This window comes from Stegodyphus dumicola, chromosome 3 (assembly GCF_044657685.1).
Source record: "Stegodyphus dumicola isolate Sdum_Otavi_A_Nest chromosome 3, ASM4465768v1".
NCBI classification, from domain to species: Eukaryota; Metazoa; Arthropoda; class Arachnida; order Araneae; family Eresidae; genus Stegodyphus; species Stegodyphus dumicola.
In genome coordinates, this window is record NC_140770.1 from 67589505 (window position 1) to 67612994 (window position 23490).

The window sequence follows — 23490 nt, forward strand, 5'->3', positions numbered from 1 at the left end:
AAGAGTGCAAATACTTTCTTTTCGTACATATGAGGAAGAGATTTGGTTAAGAACAATACTCAGTATAATTTTAAATTTTTAATGATTTGAAACTCCGAATTATCCATATTATAAGTGTGCATAAAATCGGGTAATGCTTATCTTAATTAAGCGGCAACTATCAATGTCCGTGATTATTACAGCCAATGGAGAGAGCATTTCTTTGAACAATCAAAGAACGCATTTAATTTATTAAACTCTGAGAAATAAATATATGATGCAAATGTGAGATTTCACTCAGAGTCATAAATAGTGACGTTGCCCGTAATTCAGATTTGTATCAGTGTGCCATCTCTCATCGAGAATTCGGGCCACTCATCATCTCTATTAATTTTTATTTTAAAAGACTAATATCTGAATTATCAGACGGTAAAATATTCTAAATTCTTGATGACATTATACCGTATAGATATCTTCAAATGTTTTTTTTAATTAATTAGGAAATTTTTAAAAATCCTATCTAATACTACTTGTTAGTATTAACAGATACTTAGATCTGTTTCAATATAGTTAGATTAAATTGTGTATTACTATAGTTGATGGCAAGAGCGTGCGGGAACGTTAGTTACTTTAGAGAGTAAATAAGTGCGAACCCTTTCCAAGAAGCCTATCATTAATTTTTTGTAGATATCCTTTTCTTATCGTATTAAAGTATGTAATCGGCTGTAATTTTAGATTATTTGGGGAATAAAAGTAAGTAGTAAAAAAAAATGTAGCTCTTGGTAACATTTTAAAAATATATTGTAAATTAATGGTAATAACGTGTAAATCATGTTAATTGAATAATTAAAGTCCCCTTTTCTTCGTCAACATATTGATGCTCATACTTTAATGAATATCTAAACCGTACATGCATGTTACAACCTAATTGTATCACTGAATTCGCGCAAGTGTGTTTTAAGCCGTTTTTTTTAGTCACTTTATTAAAAGTTAAGTGAAGCAAATTGTGCTTTGAGGGTCAACCGATTTGTTTTTAAAGAACTGCGTGTAAATTTTATAAATAATTTGATTTCTTGTATAAAATGCATATTTAAATGTACTAGCAAGGAAGTAAAAAAATTGCTTAAAAGTGAAAAAAAGTATTTTGTTAATTGGTTTTACTTCTAATTTAATACAGTAGATAGTTCCACTTCAAAACTGTCTTCGTGAATGGGTGTGTTGTTCGACTTTTGAGTCGTATTCGCCACTCCTTTTGGCGATATTTTGGCGCCGTAAGTAGTACGAAAAAAACTCCCCGAAAACTCTTAAACGGGACTCCCCAACCAAACCAGTCAACGTGGAGCCGCGCATCGGCGATGTTTACTTCCTCTGGAAGAGCACTCTCAGATACGGCTTGTAATAGTGTCGAATGTCTTTCCTCGGCCACTGTCCGTTCCGGAGCGAATATGGTTTATGATGGCAGTTATTCTACGAGGTTATTTCCCCAGGTCAGTTTTCCGTTATTTGTTTTGGCGAAAATTTTGTTTGTGTCTTAGTTTTGTTAGTGTTAGTGTTAGTGTTAGTGAAGTGGTTTCTTCTTAAACAGTTATTGTACCTATAGTGACTTAATATTTATACATATTCACAGAGCTTAAATTGCGCCGGTCCTTCTTAGTTTTTGGGATAAATCATAATTCTAGACGGAGCGCACCGGCGTCCTAAACAAGAAGGCTCCGGCACTTCTTTTATGTAACTAAACAACAATTTCAGTAGAAATCTGATCTCGAAAATTTTATTCTTAGTAAAAAAAATTATATTAAAAATCGCTTATTAAATTTTGATTTATCTCTGTACATTTAATTTAATTTTAACCATTTACTTATTTTAATTATTTAACTATTAATTAATTAAACAATAATTACTTATTAGATAACAACGCAAAGATTAATTATTAATATTAATTTAATGATTATTAATTAATCTGTTAATAATTAACTATTTAATTTTAAAATTATTAATGATTTTAATGACCATTTCATTTATTTATTTACTCTTGTTCCTCTTTACTGACAGTCTTGCATAGGGCTCCGGCACTTCTAATTTTAGAAATTAAGCCCTGCATATGCATTAATTTGGCGGAAGTTCTTTCTGCCCGTTGTTGTTTTACCCTTTTAATTTGGAAATAGTATGCTTTACTTTTTTATCCTTATCAGCGGAGAGGATTATTATTATTATTAGAGGTGCAAATAATCTCGATTGGATTACTGCCCCTTTTTGTGTCCGATTCTTTTTTCAAATTGTTGCCACCAAATGTTATCGCACCCATGTACTACTAAAGAAATGAAATTGAAAATAGTTATTTGTTTAAAAAAAAATAAAAAGGTTCAAATTTTAACGATCTCTCAAAAGAGCTCTTAAAGTTTAATTGGTTTATCGGTAAGGGTTATTGATAGAAATGGCCCAAGTGGAATAGCTCAATATTTCATAAGATATTAATATGCATTTAGATTGGCATGGGAATGTTATATATCTTCTGTATATTTAAAAGGTGGAAAAATGGGTAATGTAATTCTGTAAAAATATGTAATGTTAATTAGATAAATTATGAATTAAATGCATTTTTATTCGAATCAGTCAAATTCAAATTAAAAAAAATATGAACTGCATCTATTACTTTTAAATACAACAGTTTAGCTTGTTAATTAATAACAAACAGATTAAAACGGAAAGCGTAATACGTTATTCCGAACGGCAACAGACTAGAAAAAGGGTTTTCAACCGGTAGTACGCAAAGAAGCAAAGTAGTTTTAGCTATTAAATCCAAAAATTAAAACCCCAACATTCTGAGTGAGTTTTTTCTCGAACACTCGTAAATTTATGCGATCTGAGTTTTGTTCAAACCAAACTCTTAACTTGCATAGTACTCCGAACGACATGTGCATCTTGAAGCCTGAATTTCGAATATCTTTATTTATTTAATATTTTGTAAAATTTTATGAATTTTTTTATTATCAAACAGCGATTTGAAAGCAAAAAGCGGCAACACTGTTTGAAATAAAACATTTTTATCTCTAGTGTCAGACTGTTGCCATTCGGCAAAAAGTTAAGCTCTCTATCTTTCAGTTTTAATCAATAAACTGGGCTGTTTAAAAACAATGTGGTCCTATTTCCAGAACTCGTTCCGACCTGTTTTTGTTCATTAAGATCTACGATATTTAACTTTCAAGATTTAATCTCGAAAGGTTGTTGAGTAACTATCTAAGGCGATTTAAAAACACATTTTTTAAGTATATTTTTCTACTTTTTAATTCATTAAATTAAAATGAAATGTCTAATCAGGCATATTAAATACTCTTATGAAATTACACTAGCTAGACTTTTTAAATCATTATATTATAATTAATTTTTATAACAGTTTTAGGTGGCCGGCTTTGTAAACGGCTGGTTTTTAAGGAAATAATATAGCATATATATATATATATATATATAGTTGCAACGAAAGTTTTTCCCCAAAAAAAAAACGTTCTTAATAAAGTTAAAGGGGGGAATGAAAGCAGTGCCTTTATTGCGGGTAGTAATCACCACCGAAATCCATGGTTTTCTGCCAACATTTTGGTAGTTTTCAGAGCCTTCGTTCCAGAAACTTTGTGGCTGCGAGTCCGAAAAACAGATCAACCTCATTTCGGACGTCCTGTGCATAAATGGATGATAGCACCAGCAAGATGTAGCTGAAGGTGTGAAAAAAAATAGAAGCCCAAAAGAGCGATGGCGGGGCTATATAGTGGGTGCGGTTAAAGATCCCATTCGAGTCCGTACCGAGTCCAGCTGGTGAATGCAGACGCATGTGGTTTTGCATTATCTTGATGGAACGCTACCTTTTTGCGCCGGAACTCAATTCGATGTTTTTCCTTGATAACAGCATAAATAGAGACTAGAGGGTTTTACCTTTTTCCAGATACTCTTTGTAGATAATACCATGGCAATCCCACCAGATGCAAAGTATGAGCTTTTTGTTAATCAAACTGCGCTTTGCGATGCTGCCGACGGGCTCACTGGGCGCATACCAACCCCGTTTTGAAGTAAAATGATTTTTCATCACAAGTGACGATCCAGTCCAAAATTTGTTCGTCCTTTGATATTCGAGCGGATTAGTGCAGCCCCAAACACGTCTGTCCTTATCTGCTTGAGTCAACTGATGTGGCACCCAACGATTGAACTTGTACGTCAAATTTATGTAATGCATAGCGCTATTAATGGACATGGCACTAATGTCTAACTCCTTAACAAGCTCTGGAGTGGTTGCATACTGATATTCTTCTACAAGTTCTCGCATGCGGGCTTCATCAATATCAGTACGCCGGCCAGAGCGCTCAGCATCTTGAATGTCGTAGTCCTTGTTTTTGAACTTTCAGTACCACAGCTTCACAGTATCGTATGATACAATATTAGTACCTAATGCTGTGCGCATCATTTGGTGACATTCTGTAGCTGACGTTTTGCAACAGAACTGGAAGTAAATGATGGTTCTATAATCTTGTAGCGTGATAGTTCAATTTCAGACACCCTGTACTTAATTATAAATAACGGTATTTTTTGTGCAACTTTCACAACACAGTGTTCTAAAGCAATTCTCTTTCTTTCAAATGCTAAAAATCGTTTCACAAAATTTGATTTAAAACGCCAATGCGAACTGTTTGTGCAGATGTTTGCGGTCGCGGGAAACTTTCCTTAAAGCCTGATATATAATAAAAGGTCTATTTGAGTTTTGTTTTATCTAGGATTCAAATTGCATTTGTGTTAAATGATCTTGGATGTTTTTTTTTTCTTTCTCTAAAAGCCAGCTAATAATATTTTGTTGCAGGATAATGTATAATTATGAATCTGAAGATTATATATATAAAAGTATGACAACCCCTAATACGTAATCAGGAGTTTTAATCTAAAAGGATTTTAAATATTTCGTGATTTTGATGTTGAGTTTTATGTGGCGTGAGTGCGAAGAAAGCAATGCTTAATAATAAACTTAAAAGAAAAAAACAGCTGTGTTTTGCAGGACTGAGTCCAAGAGCAGACTAGTGATTCGGCATTCTGTATATGTAATACCCTATGATGATCTAGACGGCAGCAGCATCTTCTGTCCTAGAGATATTCTCGTAATGTTGGGTACTTAACGACGGTGAGGACGGGAGTGTCGCCATTATGTGACGTATAAAAAGAAGCCCTTTTTCTCGACCGGACAAAGAACGCTTTGAAGCAAACTCACCTTTGCCCCCCTGCCACAGGTGCATGTTGTTCTGCAGTAAACAGACAATACCCCGTATTTCCCGTGCTGTGGTTTACCAAACTGCCCGTTACGTTTTAAAAACGTGTTTCAGATTTTCTGCCGTGGCAGTTTTTATTTTATTTTTTGGAATATAAATTTAGGAAATAAAAGCCTTCAATGTGGTTCCTGACAAAATTTCAGAAGATTTATTTATTTTAAGATTATTTTATTTGAATGTTTAGTAGAAGGAATTCTTAATTGCCATAATAATAAAACTACATTTTTAAGAGCTTCTTTTCCAAGATTTAAATATAATGCAGCAATATTAATTAATAATATTGCTGACTATATGATAAATATGCTGACACTCTTTTAGCTGTTCATTTTGGTCCAGGTTGTCACTAGACATTAATTGAAAATTCCATAGGCATTTCTAACTGTCATAGTGAATGCACTAGCAAGCAAGGGACTATAAGTTTTTTTTTTTTTTTTCTATGAGCTACATAATCATAACTGTTTTTAAGAGCAAATTAATAGTGTTCAGGATAAACTAAAACTCGAGATAATAACTTCAGTTACAGGACTGAATTAATCATTAAGGAAAAATTAGCGTGTTATAAGGTATTTCTCCCACTTTCCTAACGTGCCTTCGTGGTGTAACGGTAGCACGCTGGGCCGGTATTCCAGAGGTCCGGGGTTCGATTCCCGGCGAAGGCGGTTGCATATTTTTCATCTTTTCTGCTTCCAATTAACCTAATGACTCTACAGTGTATATGGGGCATTAGGAGAGCACCGAACATTTTACGTAACTGTTTATTATTCTTTATATTTTAAACTGGATATATATATCGATGCAATTTTTTTAAGTAATTAGAGCTTGTTCACTTCTTATCCTGTTCAGCGAGATCGTCTTTGGTCAAGCTGTTTGGAATTTGATAATATCATCTTCTAAATGATAAGTGAGCAGAAAGATGCGATATTGTTAATTTTTAAAAACCGCGATGTCAACTTATGTACTTTCTGCATAAAGTTGAGGGCACTTGCAGATCAGTTTCTGACTTAAAATAAGCAAAATTCATAAAAAGTGCATGCCGGGCTATTGCTGTACAACGATGGTTTTAGTGTGCACTCTTAATTGATAAAACAAATGAAAATATAATTGCAGTTTTGTTAACTTGGTTTTAAACCGCAAAAAAAGACCTTCTAGATAAAGGCACCAGATCCCGCATCATCATGAATCTTGGTCTTTTCCAAAAAAATTTATGTAGGTAAAAGTGCAGGCATTATCTTGTCAGGATCAACCTTATGAAGGTTTACTTTCGAATTGCGTCTGACTTTCATGTAAAGATGCCGGCATTTGTTTGAAAAGACGTCCGCATTGCAGTATTGTTTGAGAAAGGGAAGAAAGATCGTGTCGAAGGGAAAGACTGCTAATCGTGTATGATGCGTTTTTTACCAAGCTGAATGTCCCCAAAAAGAAACATTGGAGTGGAGAATAAATGTTGAATGTGGAAGTTGCTGAAAATTATCTGTACTTTTTTTTTTAGTTCTAATCAGTCAGCTTCCTGGCATCGCGTCTGGTGCGAGAGACACTAATAATCATGTATGAGTTACTAGATGGCCTAAAGGTATGGGTGGATCTCGTACTGGTGCAGTGTATTTGCATAATTAAATAAGAATGGGTATAGAAAATCATTAAAATATGTTTTCAATGATGAAGCATATTTTTTGTACTTTATATACTATCTGTCTGTATCCGGATGTTGTGCGATTTAATGTATGAAATATGAAATAGTAACTTTGAGGAAGTTAAGATTGAAATGTATGAAATACGTTTCATTTACAGTCAAAATGGAAATTACTCGTATTTTTTTAAGCATTGTCAGCAGATTGAAGGAGGAAATAATACCAATGTATGTCTTTAAAATAATATTTTTATTTGTCGAGCTAAGCAATGAAAAACCTAACCTAACCTTCCCGGTTTAAACTGCAGATAATTTTCTTATTTTAGATTTCAATGCAAACTCTTAGCGTTCGTTTGTTCCACTGCGTAGCATAGTCAGATTTATTACATTGCCCATGAATTATCTAGTCTGAATTATTTGTAATTCCCATATTATGGTAAAATTTATGTTGGTATGTAATTTAATAAGAGTGACTTCCTCTCTAGTGCCGTGACTTTTTCGTGCTATAATTGCCGGTCGAGGTAATCTGCGGGGCTGTTCCCCCCCCCTTTCGGGGCTGAAGAATGGAGAAAAGCCCTAGCGGCGGAAGTACATAGCTAAATGAGTGACCGTGTTTTATAACGTAATCGATGTGAGGTTGAATCGCTGGCGTTCATCTCTACCATGCGTGGGTCGTAAGGATAGAAGAACGAGATATTTGTGTCGTTCCCAGAACGAGTGGACCACCCGCTTTGTGCGGAAATCTAATTCGTAGGTCGAAGTCCTACATTTTGCCTCAGACATATATGAACTGTCTGTGGTTAACTTAGGTTGTTATATATGCTTTCGATTATAACAATCGAAGTCTCGGAAGAGGTAAAACTGCACTGATACAAAGAAACTGAAGTCCCTTTTTAAATTTTTGGCAAGCAGATGTATATAAGTGGCATATAAATCCTCAGTGTAATAAAAAAATTCATATGATGAATTTTGGAATTGTTTAAATTCCCATCTCTGTTTAATCCAGTCTGCATAATTACTTAGCATTAGAAATATTGATGTATATACAGTACACTTAAGTGCAAATTAAAAGCTAAGTATTGTAATGTAATATAATTATTGTAAACCCATTCCTCGAAGAGTTATGCATTCTTTAGTAGACTTACATTACCTTTTCTCAAGTGTTATTGTTTTCTTTATTCTCAATAACATTATTCCCTGTACATTTTTCTTCATTCACTTAAATAACTAATTGTATCTAAAATTTCTGTACTTAATGCACAAGCACATACTGTACATTTTTCTTCATTCACTTAAATAACTAATTGTATCTAAAATTTCTGTACTTAATGCACAAGCACATACATTTGTATACTTAATGCATACAGCACATACAATAAATCTTAGAAATAAATTTTGATATTTTTAATCCATTATTCGTGGTTATATTTCTTCCAAGAAAAATGTTTATATGATAGCAACAATTTCATTTATGTCACAATTTTTAGTTTTTCCTCCCCTCAGTGATCACTTACTAGAATATCAAAAATGTTATATAATACTTTGTCATAATGTGCATTGAAAGACAATTATTTAATTTTCAGATGAGCTCTACTATAGTAATTAAAGTTTTTAAAATGAAAAAAAAAAAAAAAATTACTAACCTATCTGATTTTACTAATTTGTGTCTTAGTATTATTGCTAATCACTCAAAAAAATTATATATATACCTTTTAGTAGAGGATAATTTAAAAATTTAATTTGAACAGTGCTTGAATTTGGGACTGTTTTTTTTTTTTTTTTTCAAAAATCACATATAGAAAAATCTTATTTTTCTTAAAAGTGTTTCTTATATTTCTAATCATATAATAAAGAAATATAAGCAAGAGCAAAAATTATCCACCTGAAAGCAACTAAACAAAAAGTATTTATAATTTTAGGGAATTGTATGATAAACAGAGTATTTATTTATTTATTTTGTTTCTTGTTTTAATGATTGATGCAGTATGCAAACTAACCATTTTATAACCTTAAAAGGGTATTCCAAAATTACCGTTGTGTATGCTTATGACAACTGTATTATTTATTATGTTCTATTTTATCTCAGAATTATGTAATTGTTTTATGCAAATTATCCATGAATATTGGTTCAAAAGCATAGTCTAATATTAGTTGAAAACGACAATAGTTTTTTTCCTTTTCTTTTTTTTTAATGATCCTTCTTTTTTTTGAAGATTACATGATTATGCATCAGATCATTTGCTAGTATCAGAATCAGTTATTGCTGAACATATAGTATACCATGTTCAGTGGAATGGTATAAGAAGGAAATATAATTTAAATAATAATCTATTAAGACATTTTCTATCACCATGATGACCAAGATTTAACATTTGTAGTTACATTGCTAATTGTTTTTCACTGATGTAGAAAACGGATATTTACAGGAATGGAATTAATGGATTATAAAGTTTTCCTATTGACTATAAATTAACCTTAAAAGTAAACTAAAATAATGTGTAATTCTGAATACATTTCAGTAAATAGTAAAAATATTTGCAGCACATCCAGTTGGATGTTTGCAGTTTTATAGGACAAATTATGTGTATATTGTTACTGATGTTGATAGTATCCAAAAAGAGAGATCTTGAAAATGGCAATAAAGGTTACTTATGGAAATGAAGAATTTTAAGTTTGTTTTATTTATTTATTTTTAATTGTGTGTTTAAACTACATTGCAGTTCATTTTCATTTCATTATGCTCTTTTCCAAAAGTAGTAAATAAATAAAGTAAGTAAATAAATAAGAGATAAAAAAGTAATAAATAAAAGCAAATATAAAATAAAGCAATTTACTATTGATAAATTTAAAACGTCGTTAAGTAAATAAATAAAAAAACCTACAGTGAATAGTCACTTGTGAAAGTTGTAAAATTTAAAAATGGAATGATAGCAATCAATAAAAATACACTATGGATCTATTTTACTTCATATGATTTAAATTAAGTTTAAAATAGAAATTTTGAAGTTTTATTTTATCGGAAATCATTTCAAGTCACAAAGCAGCATTTTGACTCAGAACGATTTCTACAAAATTAGGGGCTTCAATTTTTTATGACTGATCAGTAATTACTGGTAAAAAAAAAAAAAAAAAAAAAAAAAAAAAAAAAAGGAAATGATATCCAAAATGGTTTTAGGCTGTTTGGGATAAACAAGCATTTTTTACGCTATATTTTGCGCTATTTATCACCGTCATGTTCCGAGAATTATGCAGTAACTCCTAACTTTGTTGAAGAAGGAACAAATTTTCCCTGTCATGAACGAATGCTATTTTATTTTCTGTATCGTCCCTTGGTCCAATGTTAGGAGGAGGAGGTCCAAACAAAAGCAGCCTTGTGGACGTTGGAAGAGTAGGGGAAACCGGTTTCCCCGTTGGCACGTGCTCAGAAGGCAGACTGCTTGACGCCGAAAATCCTTCCCTTCTGATGTCGAGAAATTGAAGTAGGTTGAGACGATCTTTTTCCCCTTTGCCTCAAGGCCATCTACAGACCGGGAATATAAGGTGTATTTGTCCTCGTTTAAAATTGCTGCAGATTTTTTTTTTTTTTTTTTTTTTGAATATACGAAGAACTTAGAATCACGCTTTAGCTGCAGAATATTTCGATTATTTTTAATTATATATTTGCAAAAGAGCAATGGTTTGTGCATGTAAGTTTTCTTGAGTCTGCAAAGAGAGAAAGAGAAAAAAATCTGCACTACCCGAGTTTTTGCAGTATTTTCCCCAAGTTTTGAATAAACAATCGAAATCAATCCTCTTTTGCTTAAATGTTAACGCTAATTTTAGCTAAGTTCAAATGATGTAATTTATTAGGATCTGTTTTGCAAGATTTACCACTAATACAGCAAACGAAATTTTATAAGCACTTTAAATTTAGGGTACAGAATGTTAATGACCTTTATATTAATTTTGTTCCCTAGTAGTTATAAAATGTTTATAGTTGATTTAAATACATTATTTCTTTCTTGTTTCGAGATTCGAAAACTTGCAGAGGGTTTATAATTTTTAACACTGATATTTTTCGCATCTTTCTGAAGTTAATATATATATATACTTCCTAAAAAAATTCAAGAGCATTTAATTGTCTTTAGAACATTAATAAAAATTCAGTTTTCGCCTTGGAATACACTAATTTCCTGTATAATTCCTTAAAAGGCTTCCTTGCTGAGGTATTTAAATATGTGTTTGTTTTATTTAAGGAGATTTAATATCTTTGGGGGCTAAATGTATTGCTTTCAAAAATATAAATGAATTATTATGGAGAATAATTTTATATGCATTTCATAATCATAATTGTATTTAATCATTTCAATCAAAAATCAGTTTATGATTCTAGTTTCATATATTTGTTAATTTTACCTTTGTGATTTTATAAGCAAAATTGTGTTATGAAAAGTAGTTTGTAGTTTACTTTTTCCTATAATTTAGTTTTATGATTTTTATCTTAATACTTTGTCTTTAAATTTATGTAATCAGATCAAAGACATCAGAAGAGATGGATTATGGTCTCTCAAAATTCGTAATTTCTTATAATAAAATTTCTAGGGGTTTTTACATCCTGTCTGTGTAAGATATTGATTTTCTAATTTCACAGATGTATTTTTGAAAAGAAAGTAGAAAATATTAATAGTTTGTCTTTTATTATTCCCTAAGAAAATATTGTGAATTATATTGCTTTTCGTAAGCGTTAAAAATTGCTGCTCTAATGCTCAAATAACGCAAAAATACTAAAATGCTTTAAATAACTTGTATTCGATACATGGAATTACGGGGTGGGGAATTCTGAAATTACTGAAGTATCATTAAAGATGCGAAATTATCTGCTCTTAAAAACTTTTATCTCTGGCATTTACTCAAAGTTAGCCAGTACGCAGAAGTATTTTCTACGATTCGACACAAAGATCGCGGGGATTTTTGAATGCCTTTTTACGATTCCCAAACGAAAGGAACAGACCGCTCGGCGCTTAATGCCTCTGACCTTGAGTGAAAGTATGGAAAAATGAGCATTTCTTGTCCTGCCACCCACTTTTCTTTGCCTCCCTTTTTTTCTGACATTCCTCCTTCACCCGAACTTCCCGTGGAATTTTTCCCCTTCTCCCGCCAAATCCCGATGCTAAACGATTTTTCTCACTGTGTTCGATCTTTAACCAACCCCTCGTTCTGCTCTTTTTTTAAGACTTGCGTAATATGATCGAATTTAGAAACTTTGGGACTGTAACTGATAATTAGGAAATATCAATGACATAAGTTTCTGGCATTGAATCACTAACATTTTTGTTTGACAATACACTTTACTAAGTGCTTCTCATCTTGCGATACAGTGATTTAGATTTTTAATTGTTCTTATATTAAATGACAGAGCTCTGATGTAGCTGAGAGATTCCCACTCGTTCATCACTTCTCCCGGTAAATTTGATGTTTAAATTTGGAAATGTTGTAAAGAAAATTTTTATGACAAATTAAAGAGGGGGGAATTGTCATTTGTTAATGAATTTTATTCATTTGTTAAATAAATTTCAAATATACAAATTCTATTCCCTCGGCAGTATTCAATGTTTTTTACCTGATAAATTTTATTCGATTTGAACTGTTTTAATCTTAGAAGAGCTTGTTAAGAGCTGTAGAGCCTTTTGTGAAGATTTAACTAATGTTCGAAAAGTAAATATTTGTATTTAATTTTGCCCATTAAATCATTATATGATATTGTTTATCCATATAACTCTATCTACATTATTACTTTTATTATGTTTGAAAATGCTTTGGTAAATAAAAAATTTTCTTCCGTACCTAAGATTTCATTAATATAAAATTAATAAAAAATTAATATAGCCTAAAGCATTAAAATTTAGAGTAATGAATGAAACATTAAATTAATAGATATTGCATCAAAAATCACACATTAAAAACTGACAGTGAATTTGTCGTTTCTTTTGAAATCATGTTACTGCTCAAAGCAGAAGCCTGGCTTTTCATATTTTAAGGTTGGCTGCTATTATATTAAAACTTACCTCTAAATCTGAAGTCTGCTTTTGTTATATTCACAGAATGTGTCAAGATATAGTTTTAATCGTGGAACAATGCAGTTCTCTTTCCAATGGTGGGCACTTGCCTGTAATGGCATTGGCCACTTCTAAGGCCAGAAGTGGAGGCACCTAATAGGGTACCACCGTTACCTCCTATGAAGGGACAGACAATTTTACATCTCCGGTATTCGAACCCAAGCCCTTTGGTATCGCTATCAGGTTCCCGTAATCACTATACAGTCTAGGTGACCAAAACATTGCAGTAATCCTGTTAAAAGTGCACAAATCTGTTTCTTTGTATAACTTTCACCCTTTTTATCACAAGTGCTGAATTATGTAAGTGGAATGTTGGACATGGAAGCAGAATTTTACAATGCATGTTTATTTCAAATTTCTTGATGCACTAATTGAGAGGTACTGTGTTAAAATCGTTGAAGTGTTGTGACTGAAAATAAACTCTGGATACCAAAACATATTTTCTTATTCAAAATTAGGTAGTAAAGTTATAATTGATTCTAATTTAATTACATAAAATTTTAAATTCAATGTATTTCCGTCCCGCATGCAGAGGAAAAAGTATTTTTGGTAATGTCCATCCTTCTGCAAGGTAGTCGTTATATTGCAGTGAGAATTTCTGCTATTATTTTCATAATTGTTTTGGATTTTATTACATTTTGTAATGTTAGAGTATAAATTTTCGGCTGTAAAAATTTTATGAATTTTCAATATTTATCTTGGATTTTATTACATTTTGTAATGTTAGAGTATAAATTTTCGGCTGTAAAAATTTTATGAATTTTCAATCTTTATCTTGTGACTACACAGTGAATTTTACTTATTAAAATTACATGATAAATTTATTACCCTAGTAACAGATATACTTTTAAGTCATATACTGGCTACAAAATCAGGGTGTAATTGATAAAATTTGATCCACTAATTTATTTAAATTTTGGGAAATATTGGCAAAATTAAAAGACATAATTTTCAAAAATTTTATTAATAATACAGCATTTGAATCCAAAATATATTTTCTATTTTCAAAGTGGTGTTTTTTAATTACTCCAGAATGAACTGGCTTCATCAAAATTAGTGTGAATTGAAGCAGTTTTATTATGAAGATCTTTGAACTCATTCTTCTCAAGTTATAAGCAAGCAAAATAAACAGGCAGACATTGTACGTTAAGAAAGTAAAGGTGTACTTGAAAATGTATTTTCATTACAAAACATTAAAAATCTTAAGCCTTTTTCCTGTCGTTATGTGATATGTTGATATTCTTTAAGTATTAAATTCGATAAATGTCTATATCATTTTATGTTTAAATGTAATTTGCTTGTGATCTTCAAAGTAACTAAGTCGGGCATTAATTTGTCAGAATCAGTGTTTTCCTATCCTTATTTTTGGTAGTGTCAGTAAAGCAGAGTTCTTCAGTCATGCATGGCTTATAGCACACAGCAATTTGTTTTTTAAGAAACTGCTTTTACAGGATGCCACTGGCATGCATATAGTCATAATTTTAAATTTGTTATCAGGTTTGTTAAGGTTCCTATAATGTCTCATTAAACCAATAAATTTTAAAACATTCAAGGTCATTTGAATTCCTGACTTTTAAACTAATTTTACTCAATTTTATTCTTCTCTTTTAAATGATTTCTCAATTTGGTATTTCTGATAGCAGCTCAAGTTTGGAAACATCGTCTTTAAAATCAGTTTATGTAGGTACAATGAACAACCTTTTTTTGCATCAGAACAACCTAGTTGTAATGTAACCAAACATTTTAACGTACTAATAAAACTAAATTAGCAAACTGATCAAAATTAATGTATAGAGAGTATGCCTAGAGAATCCTCTATAGGGAGGTGGTTTTCAAAATATGACTAGAAGGCAACTTTGATTGCAAAATGTTTTGAAGTACTATTTTGTGTATTGTGTAAATTATATACAGTTACCTTTAATTATACAATTGTATTAGCAGTTACTAATATACAGTATAGCATACAATTGTATTAATAATTGCATATTAGTTTTAATAATAATATCTGTTTATTATCTTCTCTTCCTTTCTCTCAGAGCAACTTTATATATGTGGGTTGCAAGATATTGCAATATATGCAAGTAGGTTGCAAGGTTAAGTTTAAAAAACACTTCTTTATAGAATTGTACTACAGCACGTTGAACAATTATACTGCTTTATATTTTATAATTTTTTAATTCTGCATTCAGTATGCATTAATTTATAGTAAAAAATAGCATTTATCACCATCACTTTTATTTTAAGTAGACAATTGCTTATTAATCAGTACGCAAGAATTATTGAATAGTAGTTACTTGATTAATGAGTATGGAAATGCCTTCATAAGGGTATCATACCCTTATGCAAGTTGGTCTCTATTTGGAAAGACAGAAACTTTCATAGCATTGCCCTGGCATAAGGAAGCATGCACAAGCTGAAGATTAGTTTTAGCTTGCAAAAAAAACTTTCATTAGGATTTCATTTCATTAGTCCAATTTTGGTTTCAAATATTGATGAATTATTAAACTGGGATGAAATAAATCTTTGGCACCTAAATGAAAAGACAGGGACTTTGCCTAACGATGTTTGCAATTTATGAAAAATGCCCAATTGAAATAAATTTACCTTCACTTGAGAAAGCTGTATTAGCATAAGGGTATTGACATTTTTGACCTAATTTTTCAGGTTGGGCTTCTGGGAAGGGCCTCGGGTATTTCAAAAAATTTATTTTCATCGAGATGTTAAACGTATAAGGTATACAAGTAAGAAATAAAAAAAGAGATATATAGTTTTTTTTTTTTAATGTGTAGTCCTTTTTTTTAATCTGGAATGAATATAAACCTTAAACTAATAACTTTGCTGAATCTTCAATATTCTATCAGATATTAGATTTTTGATACATTCTGTCGGATAGTTTAAATCATAATTTTCTTTTGACTATCAATGTACATATGTTGATTTCAGATATAAAAAAAGCATTTGTACTGTTAATGTACTGTAGACCTTAAATTAATAAAAGGTCTTTTACTAAATCTTTAATATCCTGTGAATACCTGTGAATACTATGTGTGTGTGTTTATACCTGTGAATGAATGAGGAAATTCTTGCAATCAGTATATATTTTAATTTGAAAAATTAATAAAATACTGTGAAGGGAAATAAGTGTTCCAGTTTGTTATAATAGTCCTTTGAATTCTGAATGATCAAAGTTAATTGACAGCACCTTTTCTTTCTTCTTCTTCTCTTCCTCCTCCTACTCTCCCCGCGTTAGCAAATTATTTTATTGCTGCCATAAGTGAATGTAATTTTTTCTGTTTTAATCTTTGAGATTAATGTAATCCTCAGAGTAAGTAAAAGTATTTTTCCACCTTGTTTTAACTTTTATGTGAATTTAGGTAATAAAATATATTCATATTTTTTTAGGAGGAGAGTTTATTAAACTAAGCATAATCATACAATTCTGCATATGGTTATGAACCTCCGAGCTCTGTAAGAACACATATGTTGCTTATACTGTTTTCTTCTACTGCCTTTTTCTCTGTTCCACTATTTTGATTAACCGGTTTAAGGGTATTTACATTTTAGTTTGAGAAGCTTATCAAACAAGTTATGAGTCATTTTACATCATACTTGGGCTGTTGCAAGATCATTGTTTATTTTGAGAAAGCTTAAAAATGTTTCTTTTTAGTGTTAGCTTGACCTTTTTAGAAAATGCATGTTTAAAAATAGTCTTAAATAACCGGCTTCTATGGGACTAGACCTTAGATTGGATGAATGAATTTTTTCATTAATTTTGGATCTCATTACTAAAACCTATGTGTATTATACGCTGTGTATAAATATTTAAAAAGCCTTATTTAGTTTAAACTTCAATAATTTTTGTTTTGAAGAAAAAAAAAATCAGGCCAGTTTGAATTTCATATTGTGATAATTTAGATGATACATTGCTTGAACCAAGTCTTCTTTTTCATGCTAAAATTCTTTTATCTGTTAAAATAGTTTGCGAATGTGCATAAAGTTTTATTTATTAATACTGCCATAACTGTATTTTATTTTTTGATATTTCCACCCTTTTCTTTTTTTGCATTGAGATCTGATGTAAAATGCAAATATCACAAAATTTGTTCGAAGCAATTCTGTGGTATGTCATCTTTGAATAATTTGACCTTGATATCTGTGAAATAATTGTCAGTATCTTTATGATGATTATAAGCAATAGAACCTGATTGATAAAGTTCTTGCCGAAAAATATATTTTACAGATTGTTTTGCTTCTTTTAGAATATTTTTTTTGTCAATTCGTCATTAAAAAATAAACTGAAAAAGTCAATTTCTGTCTAAAAATGTGCGCGTGAAATGCACCTTCGCGGTCACTGTCAGCATGACTACGTCATCACTCCTTACTTCCTGTATCAGCTAGCCCTTCGTTTCAAAGTCTTGGCTGTTGAAGATTGTGTGTGCTTACTTAAAATACAGAACGTTACATTTTGTGCTTTTTAAAAATGCTGTACACAAATTTCCCGATTGACTCAGTGAAGTGACTTAATCATCAAGTTTTCTTAACCTTCTAAAACCGGGCAGAAATTCTCATAATAATAGCCTTCAGACCGGCGCGATCCGAAACAGTTTTGCCCCCTCTTTGACATTTTCCTAATGAGAAAAGTCATTAGTTCTCCATGGATGAAGTAAAATTTACATGTTTGTCGGACGCTTACGTCCCATAGTAGAGGGGTTGCTAGATTTGCAATTTTTTCGATGATTATTTTGCTTTCATTTAAATGAAGTTCTAAATAAAAAATGCATAAATAAATATGCAGTACTGGATGCATATCCAGTGCACACTTTATTTAGAACAAAATGTATGCAATGTTTATATTTCACTCACTATTTCTAATCAATCTCGTAAATAATTTGTGAATTTTTTAACTTTGTTTTCACTCTTCATTTATATTTGCGTATTTTCGCTTTAGAAATTAGAAAGCGAGAACAAAATTTAACAAAATATAGTAAATACGGACTAGATTTGTAAGTCTGCAGGCTGGAATGCGATTTTTAATAACATATTTTCATTAATAAAATACTGGTAATGACTAATTTAATGAAATAATAATAATAATATTTATTACCATTAGATGATTAGAATGAGATTCAATACAATTAGATTTTGAGATGAACTTACAGCAATAATAAAGCTTTACATAACAATAACATAGATTTAAATCTGCTTTTTTTGATAATTTTGTTGTTATAATATAAAAATCAAAATCCGAGATACATTGGTTGCGTTTAATAATTTAACTTTAACAAATATTACATTGTACTATCAGGCAAAGAAGGTATATCTTTAACGAGAATTTTTCTTTGTAAAATTGGCTTTTGTTTATGTTAGCAGAGAAAAAAAATCCGTGACCTATACATGCAATCATCAAAAGAATTTTAAGAACAGTTTTAAATGTTCATGAAGAATTAATTATACGTCAATTTCTTTTCATAGGTAGAAATTTCGTCTAAAACCATCGTTATATCCAAAAGTTGAAGTCTATTTCATTTTCAACGAATATTCTATTTGCACATAATATATTTTCTAATTTATTTTAGAAAGAGTAATCTTTCACATTTTCAAAAGAATAAGGAAATACTGGGTGTTGACCCAATGTAGTAAATCTGTTTTTCATATTTCTTCCAGTAATGAAAACGATTACCCTGGAATATTTTCAAAGCAAAATTAAGAAAACTGTTTACGCCAAATTTTGCATAAAGTATCTTCTCATGTATTTTTTTATTTAAAGTGTGGAATTTTCTCTTTGAAAATATCAAAAATCATGAAGAGCAAAATTAATTCATGAGAAATAACTTTGAAATGCAATAATTCCATCGTAATATGAAATAGTGGAGAAAAGTGCAATACAGTTTATTTATTCACAAATAATCCCCCTCATATGCATAATTTATGTACTGTCGATTGAGAAATATACTAGGTTAGTAAATTAAACCGGTTATTTCAATACTTTTCCTTTATCAATATTTTTACGGGCTCTTCAGTAGAGCGGTAAAGGTGGCTGAACACTTGTAGCTCGCTTGGGTTTGAATCCCGGCTAAATAGTTGGATTCACGGTTTTTGTGTAATGTAAATGCAAGCCAGCTTCTCTTAGAAAGTCCTCCGCGAAGGCATAACTCCCCTTATACAGGTAATTGTGTGCTTTGATGTAATTCAGTAAGTGAACAAAATTAATCCAATCAATACCGAAGAGCGGGTTGATTACATGTGGAGTTTTCCACCAGGAACGTAAATGCGAGCAATTTTCTCTTAAAAAGGTTTACACGAAAGCATCCATCCCCGTAAGCAGATAGCGTTCGCGTGCTTTTCCGTAATCCAATCCTAATTTTCATAGATTCATTCCCTTTATCTCTTGAGGAGTATAAGAATTTCAGCAAATAAAACTGGCCGAAATTTTATAAAATGTAACTGATGTTTTGATTCAATTTAGAAGTAACGTGAGCTTTACTGATATTTAAATACTTTTTTGCAGATCTCATCCTAAAAGAGGGTCTAAAGATAAATTGATTTTATTTAATTTACAATCAATGAAAATCATTGAAAGCAATCACTGAATGAATGAAAATCACAAAAACTTTTATGCATACAATTGTCTCTTATTTATCTCCTGATAAATCAGACAAAATTGCCTACATAATAGAAGCACTTTGAAAGAGTTAACTGTTCTTAAGGGTTTTATGCACTCCACAAAAAATGTCAAAATAAAATCTTATTATTCATAAGTATGAAAAGGAAGTAAACGATAAAAGCGGTTTTACCTATTTTCTAGAAGGGCATTAAATCTAAAATATTAATCTATTCTTATTTGTTATGATTAAAAAACATTAAATATGTTAAATATGCTTAAAATATATTAAATATGTTAAATATGCTTAAAGAGCGTGCAAAATCGCTGACTTTTTAATCATAGCAAAAGTCAGTACTAAAAAAATTAGCATTAAAATTATGAGACAGATTGAGAAAGAGATGGCCTCTATTTAATTTTCAAGTATATTGGCGTGAGACGAAACCTGCGGTTTTTGCCAAAATGTAGCCAAATTGATAAGAAGAGGGAAATAATGCGTAGCCAGCGGCTACTCTGAGCAGTGACAATGGACCACCCAAAGATCTACAGATAGGGGATTCTCTAAAATGGGGAGGGCATGGATGGTACGACAGTTGTACCAATGCCGGCGTCTGGAAAGTCATTCTCCTTTACAACTGCTGTACCAGCCGGCTTTGAGAGGTTAATTGCAAATTGTTTTGGAATTTCATAACTGACTGAGCAAATTTAGTTATATTTTCTACCAGCATGCTGTGAGTAAATAAATGACTTTGTTTTCTTATTTTATGATACTACATACTTCATGTGAAGGACATTTTTCTCACTTTCTCCGACGAGTTTAAAAAGGTAATCGTAAACTTTTTAAAAAGTCTCCTATTTTCGAAGAAAAGAGTGGAATAAAATTCGATATTTTAAAAATCCTCCTTCTTAATTCTGGTAACGAGAAGCGCTGCAAATGTATATGTGTCACGTAATGTGAAACGAACTATACTTCTTTTAAAATTAATTAATAAAGTATTGTCAAAACAAAATATTTAAATGCTGCAATGTACGTTGCTGATTACTCTCAGCATTCGTAAAGATAAGAATTATTTTGCTAAAAGTAGTGTGTTATCAACATGATGCATAGTTTTTCATTTATCGAAAAAACAACTTCGATATATATGAAAAGGCTACATTACGCCTTAAACAAAATTCGCTGTTTCATATGATAAAAGTAAAAAGAAGGAAGAAAACAAAACATCTGAAAGACCTGTCGCGGGCAGCGGTGTTCGCTATCACCGATGAGTCTGTAGCATCGTAAGAGTTCTCATTAAAAATGGCCGCCTCATCTGTTTGCATTAGATCCGCTCGGGGTGCCTCGGTAATGACTTTGCCCAGTTCGGATCGGTTCTTGAAGAGACGCTTAAAAAACTGTGCCCTGGATGCGACAAAACAGAGTGAAATAAACAGGCACATCGTATTGGACTTCCGCCTAGTTTGGCGGAAGTATTGGTTCTCCAGTGCGTAAACATGGATCAGCAGTTCATACTGTTCAATGCATTGAAAAGTGTATTGCCAGCGGAAGTCTTTGCGGTTTCAGAATAAATCCACACCGCTGCGTAGTCGGTTGAAACTCCAAACAAATGGGGTGATGGTAGTAAAACTGCCCGAAAATAAACCGTACGTATTAACAAGACTTGCAAAGTTGACGAGATCTTTGCTTTGCTTGTTCTGGAACCTTCGTATGCTTTGCGTTTATTAAAGAATCGCGTTCATTCAAACAGAATTTTGAAACCTGGGAAAGTCATAATCTTGAATTAATGCATGTATATTTTAACTAGAATAAATCACTTTGAAGTATAAAGGTCATCTATCTATAAAGGAATAGTATCTGAAAATTTCATTTAACGTGAGAAATTAATTAAATTGGTATGGTATTTCATTTCAATTGTATTTAATATTGCTGAATTTTTAAATCCATCTGTGTGTATTAAATGAAGAGGAAAAATTACACTGAAGACCCAGTATATGTTATTCCTAAAATTTATGAAATGTGGCAACAAAATGTAATCAATTGTAATTTCCGTTCTTAGTAGCATTCAAGAGAAACGAGTGCATTAAATGCAGATGCCATTTCATAAGGAAACTATTTTTATTTAATTTCTGTTATCTATTATTGAACTTCTACAAAATGTATTTGTACTTTTGTAAAAAAAATCACTCCAGTCAAATTAACGAAGTCAATATTAAACGAAAATTTAAACAGTTGTATTTATTTATTTTAGCTTTGATCGTTTTTTTTTTTTTTTTTTTTTTTTTTTTCCCCCACGTTTTAATATTACTTTTCCCATACTTGCCAGCCGAGGTTCGAATCCGGCTAACGGTCTGGCTGCATGGGCGTTTTCATAGTTTTCCCGCTCTGTAACGTGTATACGAGTCCGTTTCCTTCAAAAACTCATCCGCGAAAGTATCCCTCCCTTTAGCCATATAGCTTTCGAGTGCTTTGCTATAACCAAGTAAGCGAAACCCCCCAAATTTGCGCAAACTGGGGGTGGTAAATTGTGCCTCTTTATTTATTTGGTAGATTAAATAACTGTATTAACCATTTGATATATAATTGCTCTTAGTTGAAGCGCTTCGCGTGAGAGGCGTGAGGCCGCAGAATGACTGACCAAATAAACGAGATTTCGTTTTTCTCGTTGCTAAGCAACGAATGAGGTATGAGATTTCTGCGAGTGTTGGACATATACGATAATTTCCGAATATACACGAGACAGCAGTAAACAGTCAAAGCCTTCGCCGAGCGCGCATTTGCGTCTGTAGTCTACATGAGCTATTCTCAACCGGTGGTACTCAAGGAAAAATATGGTAAAAAATATTTTGACTATTAAATTCAAAAATTAAATACCCCAACATGCAATTAATTTTTTTTTCTAACACTCGTAAATTTATGCCAACTGAGCTTTGTTCAAGGTCAATAGCCGCTCATAGACATAAGCAAAATAATCCGTTTTTATTTTCACAAATATTCTTCTACACACAGACATAACAAAATTTTGTCATAAATGATGTTTGTAAAAGGAATGGGAATGTTTGTGAGGGGGAAGAAATAAAACAAACCTAGATTTTCAAAATGGAAAAGTAGCTAAGATTGAATAAGCGGAAAAGTGATGATTCACAGGTAATGGATCCAGGACAATCTACTAGCACTAAGAAAATTGAAAAGCAAAGAAAAATTGTTTCTAAAAAATATAATGAAAGTTATTTATTATTTGGGTTTACTTGGAATGCAGATGAAATGGACTTCTCCTCAATCTCAAAGTTTTGTTTGCGGTGAACTATTATCGAATCAAAAGATGAAACCATTGTTTCTTAAAAGACATCTTGAATCTAAGTATACCAATTTAAAGGGCAAATCTGAAGAATATTTTAAGAGGAAATTTTCGGAGTCCAAAAATAGTAAACAAGTAATGAAAGGTTTTGTTACTTCAATTGAAAAAGCTTTAGAAGCTAGTTACCTAGTAAGCCTAAGAATTGCTAAGACTAGTCAGGCTCACACTATTGGGGAAAACCTTGCATTACCAGCAACTTTGCAAAAATCGAATGCTGATGTTCGATGTGTAAAGTCATGCATTATACTGAAAACAGCATTTGCAAAGTAGGGTAATGCAGCCTACAGCACGTCATCCATATATCAGCATACGACAAGGCCTCTAACGCGAACTAGAGAAATCTCGACGTTGTAAAGCAAACCATGTCGCTACTTTCACGAGCAGAAAGGCTGTCAACAATCGCAGCAGAATTCGATCTGTCTCCACATAATCTACAAACTACCTCTCGGCGACTATCATTAATAAGACAGGAATAAGATTCATCACTGAACACTATACTATGTGCCATTCATTACACCAAGATTCGTCTCGACAT

The 23490-nt window shown here is 31.6% G+C and overlaps 1 protein-coding gene across 2 annotated transcripts in view; it reads left to right on the forward strand.

Moving 5' to 3' along the window:
- Positions 1-23490, forward strand: part of LOC118198214 (transcription factor 12-like) — a 154467-nt gene that overhangs the window by 63231 nt on the left and 67746 nt on the right. Inside the window, exon 1 of one of the 2 annotated variants that reach the window (XM_035369837.2) lies at positions 1316-1466. The exons of the other annotated variant lie outside the window; for it this stretch is intronic. Within the exon in view, the coding sequence (XP_035225728.1) occupies positions 1335-1466 (132 nt within the window). The 5' untranslated portion in view covers positions 1316-1334. Of the gene's footprint in view, positions 1-1315; positions 1467-23490 lie in introns of those variants that run through there. 2 annotated transcript variants of the gene reach the window in all.